General features: G+C 50.0%; 1 protein-coding gene across 2 annotated transcripts in view; it reads left to right on the top strand.

The window, feature by feature from the left end:
• Positions 1-48: 48 nt before the first annotated feature.
• The window catches only part of WTIP (WT1 interacting protein), a 30489-nt gene continuing 17478 nt past the window's right edge, over positions 49-13059 (top strand). For both annotated transcript variants that reach the window (XR_004682547.1, XM_035023469.1), the window contains exons 1-2: positions 49-746; positions 5985-6086. Coding sequence is in view for 1 of the 2 variants with exons in the window: in XM_035023469.1 (XP_034879360.1) it covers positions 83-746; positions 5985-6086 (766 nt within the window). In the remaining variant the exon portion in view is untranslated. The remainder of the gene's footprint in view (positions 747-5984; positions 6087-13059) is intronic.

The raw sequence follows: 13059 nt of genomic DNA, 5'->3' as shown, positions 1-13059 counted from the left end.
GGGGCGGACGATGCGGCGGCGCGGCCGGAGCGGCGGCGGGAAGCGGAGGCGGAGGTGACGCGCCGGGCCGGCGGGCCGGGCCATGCAGCGCTCCCGGGCGGCCGCGGACGAGGCGGCCCTGCTCCTGGCCGGGCTGGCCCTGCGGGAGCTGGAGGCGGGCGGCGACCCTCCAGGCCGGGGTCGGCGGGGGCCGCGGCCCGGGCCGGGAGACGAGGCGGCGCAGGCGCCGGGCCGCAGAGGGAAGGGCGGCGGCGGCGGCCCCGAGGCCGGGCCGGACGGACTGAGCCGTGGGGAGCGAGGCCCGCGGCGCGCGGCGGCCCCCGAGCTCAGCGCGCAGCCTGCGGGCAGCCCGCGGGCCAGCCTGGCGGGCTCCGACGGCGGCGGCGGCAGCGCCCGCTCCAGCGGCATCAGCCTGGGCTACGACCAGCGCCACGGCAGCCCGCGCTCCGGCCGCTCGGACCCGCGCCCCGGCCCCGGGCCGCCGTCGGTGGGCAGCGCCCGCTCCAGCGTGTCCAGTCTCGGCTCCCGCGGCTCGGCCGGCGCCTACGCCGACCTGCTCCCGCCCGGCGCCGGGCCCGCGCCGACTCGCTCCCCGGAGCCTGCGGGGCCGACCCCCTTCCCTCTGCCTTCGCTGCAGCTGCCCGCGGGCCGAGAGGGCGGCCCGAGCGCGGCGGAGCGGCGGCTGGAGGCGCTGACCCGCGAGCTGGAGCGGGCGCTGGAGGCGCGCACGGCGCGGGACTACTTCGGTGAGCGAGCCCGGCCGCGCCGCCCCCCGCGCCCGGCCCGAGCCCCCCGGCGCCGCCGGGGTGGGCCGCGCGGAGAAGAGCGTGTCTCGGAGGGGTGGGCGGGCGAGTGCGCGCCGCAGGGTCCGAGGTTTATTTAGAGCGGCGACTGCGCCTGTGAGTCTCCGGCCGAGGAAGGGGTTCTGGCCGAGTGAGTTGGTGCACTCACTGTTCCTCACTTGAGGAACCAGCCATGTCGGCCGGCGGAATTAGCCGTTTTCGGATCATTTCTTCCTCATCCTTAGCGCTTGCCTCTGCTCATCCTGCACTGCGCTTTGTGATCGGCAGTGCAGGACCCCGCCGTGCTGGTGTTCCCGTAACCCCCGGCAGTGTGGGGAGTGGACAGGAGCAGGGAGGTGGACTGGGCCGGGTACCACGGGACCCTCCTGACCGAAGCTTTGGTAATGGCAGTGACCGGGGGCAGAGTGTGTGAGGGAGGGGAAGCCCACCCTGAGGTGTAAGGGGGCCAAGCCGGTCACACTGGGCTGTCCTCGCTCTGGGCTGTGCAGCGTGTATGGGCTGTTCGCAAAGGGAGTCCTGCTTCGCAGCAGTTGCAAAGCGCACCAGTCTCTTGACAGCCTCTGTTTCCCAGTCTGACCCTGGCCTCCCCATCCCTAAAGTTCTTTGGATAACTCGCAGGACTCTTAACTGCGGTCCCTCCCTCCCTTACGGATAAATGATAAATAAGGAGGAAGGCGGAGGCACCTGGCTTTGAGCGGGCGGGGGTGGGAGTGCTTATCTTGCCCAGCAGGACGGAGGCTGCCCAGGGGTTTGTATCTTTCATGCATTCATTCCAGCCAGCAGCTCAGGACCGCCCTGAACTGGATCCTGAGGGAGGAGGAGGCTGTGTGTGACTAGGTGGGGGCATTCCGCGCAGGAGGAAGAATGTGGGCCAAGGGAGGCGAGTAAGGATGCGCTTTGTTCCACTCTGCGCCCAGGGTGACAACCTGGGAGGGCTCAGGTGTTCAAGGGAGTGTCTGGGCCACAGGGTCGGTCTGCCTTTGGGAGGGGGCTCGTCCGGAAGGGTTTCAGGCCCATCTGGAGAGTTGGGGTGAGAATGTGTGGTTTGGTAGGTCTTGGGGCTGCCAGGCGGGTGGCCTGGGAGCGCAGAGATGGGTCAGGAAGCTGTTGCCTCTCCTGCTGGGCAGGTGCCAGGAGCCGAAGCTGCGGTGGTCTTTTTAAGAAAAGGACTCCTGTGCTCTCTCCAGGTGAAAATGCCTGTGTCCTGTCCCCCTGCACTGTAGGGCCCGGGGCGGGGTGGGTTCTGTGAGCCTCCGCCGCTGCTCATGGCTCTTTGTGTGAAGCTGAGGTGGCCAGACCAACCAGGTAGTGGGAGAGTGAAGAGCTGAAGCTGGTGGGTCATCCTTTCTAAAGGGGCCCGTGGGAGCCACCGAGGAGTGGGAGGCGAGGGATGGTAGGTCTTCTTTTTTCCAAGGGAAACCAGATCTAGGTAACATTTTCCTAATTTATAAAAATATGGGCAACTATCTGCTTGAATTGCTGATAACTTAGTGCTGACAATTTGAGTTTTGGGAGCTCTAAAAAGGGGCAATGTCATCCAATTCAACTTGAATAATGCATAGTTCTACAAAAGGAAGTCGGCAGGTAGCATGAGCTCAAAAGGGCTGTCTGATATTCCACATGCTCCATGTGTTTCTTCCTCTTTGTGCCATCCCCCCTTCTCCTTGGCCCTGACACTTGCTGACCTCCTGGTCCCTCTCTCCGTTCATTGACATCTTTGGAACATTCCCACGTCTCCTCACCAAGTTCCGCTGCCCTTAGCCAGCCAACAGCCTCGGGCTTCCGGAACCTTTTTTTTTTTTTCCCCCAGAACCTCTAACTTTGGTGACCTCCCTTCCTTCTCTAGAGCCACCTCCTCCCAGGGCCACACCCTGTTTTTCCGTCCTCGGGCAGTCTTCAGTTCTGACTGCCACCTGGTCTCACTCTCTGGTTCCTCGAATCCCCTCTGCCCTGCAGACCCCTGACTCCGAATCAGTGCCCCAGCACCCTTTCTTGCTGTTATACTGGGGGTGGGGGGTGGGGTGATGGTCTTGACCCCCTGTGATCTTCTGGACACCACCCGTCGCCCTAAGCCTTGGTCCGTTCCCTCTTTTATTCCCTCAACAATCTTCCTGTCCCTCTGGCTCCTGTGCTTGCTTTCGACTTTGCGGAGAAAGTTGAGGTTCGCAGTTGCAGGCTGCCTGTTACCTCAGGGTGTCAAGTCCACGTCCAGAGCTGAGGACCACAGTCATTTCCCCTCCAGCCCCCAACTCCTCCACCTTCGGCTGTCCTCTTTCCACTGGCCCTTTTTCTTTGGTTATAAGGATATACAAAGCGTCTTCCATTAAAAAGAAAAGAAAAGAAACAAGGCGAGGAAGAAGCAAACCCACCCTTGTATGGCCACAAAGGCTTGCTGCATGCTCACCCTTCCCGCTTGGAGTCTCCCCTCAGCTGTCTGTCTCCCCTCATGGGACTGAGCCGACTTTTGCACAGGACCCTGGTGACGCCCAAGCCCAGCCGGTGTTTGCCAGGCCTTGGCCTCTCACTGTTAACATCCTACAGGTGGAGTCCGCTCTCTCCGAAATGCTGTACTCCCTGAATTTTGTGTGGACTCTGTGCTCCTGGTTCTCTTTCTTCAGTGTCTTTTTATTAAAGTGATGCAAGCACGTATTTAGAAAAAAAAAAAAAGCAAAAAGAAGCAAAAATGAATCATACAGAGTCATAGCCTCTCCTCTTGTCCCGCCTCCCGTCCTGCTTCCCACGGGGCGACTGACTTCCACTCTTCACCACGGATTCTGGTAACTTAGGAAAGTGACAAGGTCAGGTGTTCGGAGTAGATGGACAAGGGTAAGGGGGAGGCGGTTGGTCATTTTCACTTTAGAAAGATGAGTCTAGCAGCAGTTTGCCGGATGGACTGTTGGGCCGGGTGTTGAGGACGCTCTTGAAATGGCCTTTGGGATGAGAATTCGTGACGTTGAATCAGGCCAGTGGAAGTGAAGGGAAGGGAATGAAGTGGCAATTAGGGAACAGAGGAGCTGAGATTCAGCGTTGGAGGTTACAAAGAGAGGGTAGACCTAGATGCTCCCTGAAACCCAGCTATGCGCAAGTGCTGTCTCCCGAGCCGGAACCCGGAGGCAAGAGCAGTTTTGTGGGAAATCCAGAGCTCTGTTCCGGACCTGCAGTGGTCTGGGGCCAGCTGGGAGGTGGATCCGTGACTCAGGGGAGAGGTCTGGGCTGGGGCAGAGCGCCAGGAGCCCTTGGCAGGGGGTGAGGCGTTGAGCCGTGGGTGGGACCCCGGGGAGCCCGGGTACAGCCACATGTGGAGACCTGCGGGCCTGGTGTGTTTGGCGTCTGCATGTTCAAAACGTGTAAGTTAGTAATTCATTTCAGGGTGGAAAGATTTCACATACAAATCTAGATTTCTAGCTTCTTTTGAAAATTTTGACCCCTTAGCAACTCTGGGCCTGCGTTCCCACCCAGTAGCCATCCACAGCCGAGGCTCTGTTCTCCATTCACCTGGGTCCCCCTCAGCCGCCTTGACGTGTCTGCCCGGTTTTGAGGGCATCCGAGCTGGCCCTCCCTCCCCTGGGAAGGCCGAGGCATGGGAGGCCCAGGATAGTGCAGGGAGCTCCCACTAGGGCTGGGATGGGAGAAGAACCAGAAAGCTAGGTGTGGGTCAGATCCTGGAAAGGAAAAAGGAGGAGCCGGTCCACCTCTAGAGCAGGGTCAGGACGGAAGGCCCGGAGGTCTGCACAGTCAGGAGACAAATGAGTGTGGATTGAGCTTTCTTGACTCGGGGCAGCGCTGATGGGCGAGAGGCTCAGCGTGGTTAAATGCTAACGAGAGAGATCTGGGAGAAAGCAGGAGAGAGAGGGTGAGGGCAGCATGTCCTGGAGCAGCCAGCAGACTTAGGGTCTAGAAGCCCATCTTCATGCCCTGGGGGGTGTGGGAGACCCTGGGTAACTGAAGAGGACTTCCGGGCTGGCGGCCCACGTTCTGGGTCCCTGGCATTGCTGGTCACCCTTTTCCTTACCTCCCCTTCCCTGCCTGCTGGGCACTGTGCTGCTAGGGGTGGTCCTCGATTCCATCCAGGAGTCCCAGATGCTTGCATGGCACCTTCCTCCCTGATTTCTTCTAGACCTTAGCTCAAATGCCAGCCTGTCACCGGGGCCTTCTCCTTCATCATCCTATTTAAAACTCACACACTCAGATAGATACTTAGTCAGCCCTGTTTTCCTCCATAGCACTTATTTACCTGTTGTCATCTGTCCCCCTCCACGGGCGCAGAGGCTCCTTGAGGCTGGGGACTTTCTTGGTGCATGGCGGAATCTCCAGCACCTCAACCATGTGGCAGCGCAGCAAGTTGACCGACGTGCTGGTTAAACAAGAGAATAGATTCACCTTCTGCTCCAGATGAGGAAAGCAGGGCTGGTGGGGGGGGGGGGGGCGTTCAGTGACCCTGCCCTGGTTGTGTCTGTGTGCTCTTTATTCTTTCTGGCTCAGAGACAGCGGAAAGGATTTTGTGTCAACCCAAGAACAGGTCACTGGTGAAGGGGCTCAGAATGACTTTCTAGTATTAACATGTCATTAATAGGGGAGCTTGGGTGGCTCAGTCGGTTAAGCATCTGCCTTTGGCTCAGGTCATGACCCCGGGGTCCTGGGATCGAGCCCCGCATTGGGCTCCTTGCTCAACGGAGAGCCTGCTTCCTCCTCTCCCTCTGCTGCTCCCCCTGCTTGTTCTGTCTCGCTCTCAAATAAATAAATTCTTAAAAAAAAAAAGATTATTTATTGACAGAGAGCATGCGCACGAGCGGATGGGAGCAGGGGGAAGGGCAGAGGGAGAGGGAGAATCTCAAGCAGACTCTGCATTGAGCACGGAGCCCAACGTGGGGCTCGATCTCACCGTCCTGAGATCATGACCTGAGCCGAAACCAAGAGTCAGACACTTAACCGACTGAGCCACCCAGGCGCCCCGCGTGTCATTAGCATTTTGCTGGCAAGGACGGTGTTGGTGAGCCCTGACTCTGTGCTGGGTACTGTCCTTACCTCTTTGAATCCTCACACAACCCCGAGCACAAAACCCAGGATACCCGCCGTTAGTAACTGAGCGACGGAGGCCTTGGCAAGTTCGTTCGCCCAAGGTCAGGCAGCGTCAGCACAGTCCTGGTGCTAACCTCGGCTCTCTCCTGCCTCTCCCCTTAGGCATCTGCATCCAGTGTGGGCTTGGCATCTACGGAGCAAGGCAGGCGTGCCAGGCCATGGGGAGCCTTTACCACACAGATTGCTTCACCTGCGACTCCTGTGGTAGGTCACCTCTTCCTTGGCCCTCTTGCACCACGGACCCCCTTGCACCTAAGTCCCAAGCAGATGGGCCACCCAGCTCTGGCCCAGGTGGAGAGTGGAGGAGGCTGAGTTGTAGCCCCTTTCCTTCCGGGCCTGGACTGTTTGGGAGGCCCAGGCCCCTGGGGGGTCTGCTGGGCCCCAGGGAGGGAGGTGTGGAACCAGGGAGCAGAGGCTCCTGGCCATAGGGAAAGGCTGCCCCTGGGGCTCTCGGCGCTGGGGCGTCCGTCCTGTGCAGGCTGCTGATGTCTCCTGGCTGCCTGGGTGTGGGGCTGATACTTCTTTTCCTTGCAATTTACGTTTTCTCCCAATTTGACACACAGTATAAACTATAAATGTTATACTGTAACTAGACAAAGTTCTAAAAAGAAAAAAGTAGCTGTTACCCAATCAGCCTAATAAATCTACACTCTTAATTCTACTACCGTTCCTTCAGGCTTTGTCCCCAAGCAAATGTCTTTCATTTATTTACACTAAGCATTTTATTTTATTTTAAAGATTTTATTTATTTATTTGAGAGAGAGAGAATGAGAGACAGAGAGCATGAGAGGGAGGAGGGTCAGAGGGAGAAGCAGACTCCCTGCCGAGCAGGGAGCCCGATGCGGGACTCGATCCTGTGACTCCAGGATCATGACCTGAGCCGAAGGCAGTCGCTTAACCAACTGAGCCACCCAGGCGCCCTACACTAAGCATTTTAATGTTTTATTTTATAGAAGTGTAATTCGTGCACAGTGTTAAGTCAGGTAGTCCCGAGAAGCTATTTTTGCAATAGCAAAAAACCGCTCATCTTTCCACTCCTGGTCCCATTCCCCAGCGGCAACCACTTGGTATTTTTTTAGCAATTTCTAGAATCTAGTAGACACCTTCGTATCTGTAACATGCATATACTGCTCTTTTTTCTTTTCTTTTAAGATTTTATTTATTTATTTATTTATTTATTTATTTATTTATTTATTTATTTAACGCAAGCAGGGATGTGTCACTTTTAGCCTTACTTTTGTTATGACAGATGAGGAACAGGTTCTTATACTGCCCGTTTCTCTTCCTTCCGTTTTCTCAGTGTACTCCCATCATAAATTGCAGTTAAGTCAGTCAACAAGGTTTATGTTACTTTGACTATTTAAAAATTCACTGCAGAGCCAAGAATTATACTGTGATTACATCCCCCCCACCTTTTTTTTCCCCCTTATAGTCTTTTACTTTTCCTGGAGTTTTTTCTTCCTTTTTTTAATATTTTTTCCCCCTTGTATTGGCTTGTTTCATCATTATCTTCACTCCCCTCCCCACCCCCCGAGACTCCATTATATAAGGCTTCCTACTGAATTTCCATTGGAAGCCTCGTCAGTCTGAGTTGGTTGTCCTCTGGACCCCTGTGGAGTGCCCATTCTGTGTCTTCCCATGTATACTCCATGAATTGAACCCACTATTTCCTGGAAGCTTTTATTTATTTATTTATTTTTAAAGATTTTATTTATTTATTTGAGACAGAGAATGAGAGAGACAGAGAGCACATGAGAGGGGGGAGGGTCAGAGGGAGAAGCAGGCTCCCCGCCGAGCAGGGAGCCCGATGCGGGACTCGATCCAGGGACTCCAGGATCATGACCTGAGCCGAAGGCAGTCGTTTAACCAACTGAGCCACCCAGGCGCCCTCTTGGAAGCTTTTAGCTGGGCATGACAGAGAAGCTGCTGAGGAGGCTTAAACTTGGAAAATATTTTTTGGCTTAATGAACTGGGAGCCCAGAGATAGGGCTGGCTTCAGGTTGGGATTGATCTAGTGCCTCAGGCCCTATGAGTAGCTTGGCTGGGTTTCCCTTGGGTTTGGCTTTTTCCTTAGGGCAACTTCTCTTATGGTGGTGAAATGTCTGAGACTTCTGTGATACCCCACTAGTCTGGAGGAAGAGGGGGCATCTCTTCTAGTTATGTTTTTAGAAACTTCTTTCCCAGAAAGCACCTAGCAAATATCTTTTTGTATGTCATTGGCCAGAGCATCTCACACATCCATTCCTGAACCAGTTTCTTGAGTGGTGGGGAGAGCTATGATTGACTGACTTGCCTGAGTCTCTGAATAATACCGTAATAAGGGAAGAGGAGTTACCTTTATACTAGTCAAGCCCATCCATGGATAATGGGAGTGGATTCAGGTTTCCCTTGAATGAACCAGGTTGTCTGAGGTAAGATTGGATACTGAACAACTTGGAGGAGAAGGAAGGAATCAAAGCTGTGAAGCGCTGCCTACAAGATTTTGCTATCGTTCTCTTAGAAAGGGCACATGGGAGGTCAGTGTTCTGAATTCTGCTATGTCTGAAATGCCTTTATTCTACCCTCATACTAGATTTGGAATGGATTTCTAAATTTGAAACAATTTTCACTCAACCTTTTATTTTTTAGAGATTTTATTTTTAAGTAATCTCTACATCCAACATGGGGCTTGAGCCTACAACCCTGAGATTAAGAGTCCTACTCCCCGAGGGCTAAGCCAGCCAGGCACCCCTCCCTCAGCATTTTGAAGTCATGGTTTCATCTTCCAGCAGCCACTGTCGCGGCTACGTTCTGATGCCATCCTGATTCGCGTTTGTGTGTGATCCAGGTTTTCCTTTGGGGAACTCTTGGGAGGAGGACTGCCATGTTGCACAAATCCTGGCTATAATGGCGTCTGGAAATGGCCGTGTTCTGCACACGGTGGCGCCATTTACGTAGATCTAATGCAGTGGTGCTTCTGACGTCGTACAATACAGAAGCCTGACTTAGGATATCTTATTTGTGTTTGGTGTAGGCTTTTAGCCATTGTGGGTGCCCTGGGCACACACGGAGCCCTCTTGGACTGGAGACTTGCCCCCTCAGTTCTGGGATTTTTTTTTTTTCTTTGGTACTATTTATTTTATTCCCATCTTTTTTTCCTCCGGAGCTGAATTCACCAGTGTTTAATCAAGATAATGCATTCTGTCCAAGTTGAGTTTATTTGAAGAATCCTAGGGTGGATTCACATTAAAAAATTCATTAATGTAGGCGCGCCTGGCTGGCTCAGTCAATAGAGCATGCGACTCTTTTTTTTTTTTTTTAAGATTTCATTTATGTATTTGAGAGAGAGAGCTAGTGAGAGAGAGCATGAACAGGGGGGAGGGAAAGGGAGAAGCAGACTCCCCATTGAGCAGGGAGCCCAATGCAGGGTTTGATCCCAAGGCCCTGGGATCATGACCTGAGCTGAAGGCAGAGGCTTAAATGACTGAGCCTGGACCCAGGTGCCCCTGAAGATTCAGGTCTTTTATCAATTTGGGGAAGATCTCAGCTATTTCATTTTCAAAAGTTGCTTCTTTCCCATTCTATTATTTATTTCTAGAATTCAAATTAGGAGTATTAGACTTTCTCATTCTTTTGTGTCTTTTTTTTTTTTAAGATTTTTTTTTTTTTTAAGATTTTATTTATTTATTCATGAGAGAGAGAGAGAGGCAGAGGGAGAAGCAGGCTCCCAAGGAGCAGAGAGCCTGATGCGGGACTCGATCCCAGGACCCTGGGATCATGACCTGAGCCGAAGGCAGACGCTTAACCATCTGAGCCACCCAGGCGCCCTTTTTTTTTTTTTAAAGATTGTATTTATTTATTTGAAAGAGAGAGAATAAGCGGAGGGGGGAGGGGTTGGGCAGAGGGAAAGGGAGAAGCGGGCTCCCTGCTCAGAGCCAGATGTGGGACTCCATCCCAGGACCCTGGGATCATGACCTGAGCTTAACCAACTGAGCCACCCAGGTGCCCCTCTATTGTGTCTCTTAATCTCTTCCTCTCATATTATCCATTTCTCTGTCTCCCATTCTGTTTAATTTCCTCAGATCTGTCTTCCAGAAACTAGGATCCAGATCATTCATTTTCTTCTCTTCAGCTGTGTTTAATCTCCTATTGAACTCTTTCATTGAGTTTTTCATTTCATTGATTGGATTTTTTTTTTTTTTCTAGAAGTTCTCTTTGGTCCTTTTTTCAAATCTGCCTCAACATTTTTGATAGTGTCTTGCTTTTTATCAAGATTGGAAATATATGAAGAGTGTAAAACATACTAATCTTGAGTGTATTACAGCTTGATACATTTGTACCTGTCTATGTGCCCATGTGATCACCATTCAGATCAAGGTATAGAACATTTCCATCACCCCAGAAGATTACCTTATGTCCCTTCCAGTCATCAGTACATGACTTTTAAGCTGTACTGATGATCACCATAATTTGGTGATTATAAATAAAACTGTTGTATTGTGTCTATGTCGCCTGACAGATCTTTATACTTATTTTTCTTTCTTTTTTTTTAAATATTTTATTTATTTTATTTATTTTTTTAAAGATTTTTTATTTATTTATTTTGACAGAGACAGTGAGAGAGGGAACACAAGCAGGGGGAGTGGGAGAGGGAGAAGCAGGCTTCCCACCGAGCAGGGAGCCCAACGCGGGGCTCGATCCCAGGACCCTGGGATCATGACCTGAGCCGAAGGCAGACACTTAACGACTGAGCCACCCAGGTGCCCCTATTAGTGAGATTTTAATGGGAATTTCTCTGATGAGTAGTGGAGACTCATATACCTTTTTATGTCTGTTGGCCATTTGAATGCCTTTGTTTGTAAAATGAAGTCTTTTGCCCATTTCTAAATTGGGTTGTTTGACTTTTATTGATTTCTAGGAGTTCTGTATGCATCTTGGATACCGAGTTCTGTGTTGGATATATGTGTTGTAAATTCTTTTCCTAACCTATTCTTGCTTCATTACCTTCTTAATGATGTCTTCTGATGAAGAGAAATTCTTAGTGAAGTCCAATTTATCTTTGTTTTCAGTTACCGCTTTTAACGTCCTGTCCAAGAAGTCTTTGTAGTCTCAGGTTTTGGACATCTGTTTTTATTTTGTAAGCATATTAAATACTCGTATTCTGTATCCAATAATCCTAATATCTAATGTCTTTGAAGTCCTACTTCAATTGTTTATTGTTTCTCCTCACTCTTGGCCATGATACCTTATTTCTTCACATGTTTTCATCATTTTTGATTGTGGAGGTCTGTCTGTGGGAATTGGGTGAGGTCTGTGTAGAGGGGGATTTTCCCAGGGCGTATTTTCAAACTTTAGTAAGAAAAGTTTTAAACTTGAATGGGGGCAAAATTGTTTTTCTCTTATGAGTATTTTGACTCATGGACTTTTTTTCATGACATGTTTTGCAGTACAGTCCTTACTCTTTTTGATGCACAAATTTGGCCAGAGGAGGTCCTTTTGGGTTGGTCCCTGTGCCCTTTTGGCAAGTCTCCATCGGTCTTCGAGCACTTCTTTACTGTGGCACAAAATGTTTCAAGTTTATCTTTGTGTGTGTGTGTAACTGAGTTCAATTTACAGATGGTACAGCAAACAGATCTTAAGTATGTAGTTCAAAGACTTTGGATACATGTATATGTTTATGTATCTCACACCCCTAACAAGGATACAGAAAAATTTAAACGCCCTAGGAACTCTAATCTTGCCCTTTTTTAGTTGATGCCCAGTATTTCCCATCACATCTGCCCAATCAGTGTTCTGATTTCTACCACCATAGATTAGTTTTGTCTCTCTTAGAACTTAATATAAATGAAGTCATAGATTATATACTATTTTGTGGCTGATTTTTTTTTTTTTTTTTTGCTAAACATGTTATTTTTTTTAAGTCCCTGTGTCTTTTTTAAATGATTTTATTTATTTATTTATTTATTTAAAAAACTTTTATTTATTTATTTGACACAGAGAGAGAGAGCACAAGTAGGGGCAGTGGGAGAGGGAGAAGCAGGCTCCCCGCCAAGCAGGGAGCCTGATGCGGGGCTCGATCCCAGGACCCTGGGATCATGACCCGAGCCAAAGGCAGACGCTTAATGACTGAGCCACCCAGGCACTCCTACAGATTTTATTTTTAAGTAATCTCTACACCCAACGTGGGGCTCATGGTTAGCCCCAAGATCAAGAGTCGCCAGCTAGGCGCCCCTAATCCACATATTATTAGTAGCTCACTCCTTTTTATTGCCGAGTAGGATTTTATTGTATGAATCTACCACAAGTTGTGGTAGATTCACACACTGATAGATTGTGCTGTGAACATTCTCGTATAGGTCATTTGTGGACAAATGTTTTCATTTCTCTCTTGGGTAAATTCCAAGGAGTGGAATTTCTGGGTCATAGGCTAAGTGTATGTTTAACTTCGTAAGAGATTGCCATACTTTTCCAAAGGGGTTGTGCCATTTTCATACTCCCACTAGAAATGTTAGGGATGTATTATTCTACATGTTTGCCAATAATTGGCGTTTTCGTCTCTTTAATTTTAGCTATTCTAATGGATGTGAAGTGGTATCTTGTGGTTTTAATTTGCATTTCCCTGATGGCTAATAAGGTTGAGCTGCTTTTTGTCTGCTTCTTGGCCATTTATATCTTCTTTTATGAAGTCTGTTCAGGTCTTTGGCTCAGCTTTTGAATTGAGAGTTACTTTAAAAGTCTTTTATTATTTAGTTGTAGGAATATATATATTCTGAGTACAAGTCCTTTTCAGATGTATGTTTTGTGAATATTTTCTCATAGTACTTTTTTTTTTAAGTGGGTTCCAAGCCCAGTATGGAGCCCAGTGGGCTTGAACTCATGACCCTGAGATCAAGACCTGAGCTGAGATTAAGAGTCGGACACAACTTACTGAGCCACCCAGGCACCCCTAGTTTCTTCTTTCTTTCTTTTCTTTCTTTCTTTCTTTCTTTCTTTCTTTCTTTCTTTCTTTCTTTCTTTCTTTCTTTCTTTCTTTCTTTCTTTCTTTCTTTCTTCTTTCTTTCTTTCTTCTTTCTTTCTTTCTTCTTTCTTTCTTTCTCTTTCTTTCTTTCTCTCTCTTTCTCTCTTTCTCTCTCTCTCTCTTTCTTTCTTTCTAAGATTTTATTTATTTATTTGACAGAGAGAGACAGCGAGAGAGGGA

The sequence above is a fragment of the Mirounga leonina genome, unplaced genomic scaffold, assembly GCF_011800145.1.
Source record: "Mirounga leonina isolate KUSES-001 unplaced genomic scaffold, KU_Mleo_1.0 Mir_177, whole genome shotgun sequence".
Classification (NCBI taxonomy): Eukaryota; Metazoa; Chordata; class Mammalia; order Carnivora; family Phocidae; genus Mirounga; species Mirounga leonina.
This window is presented reverse-complemented; position numbering and strand designations above follow the sequence as displayed.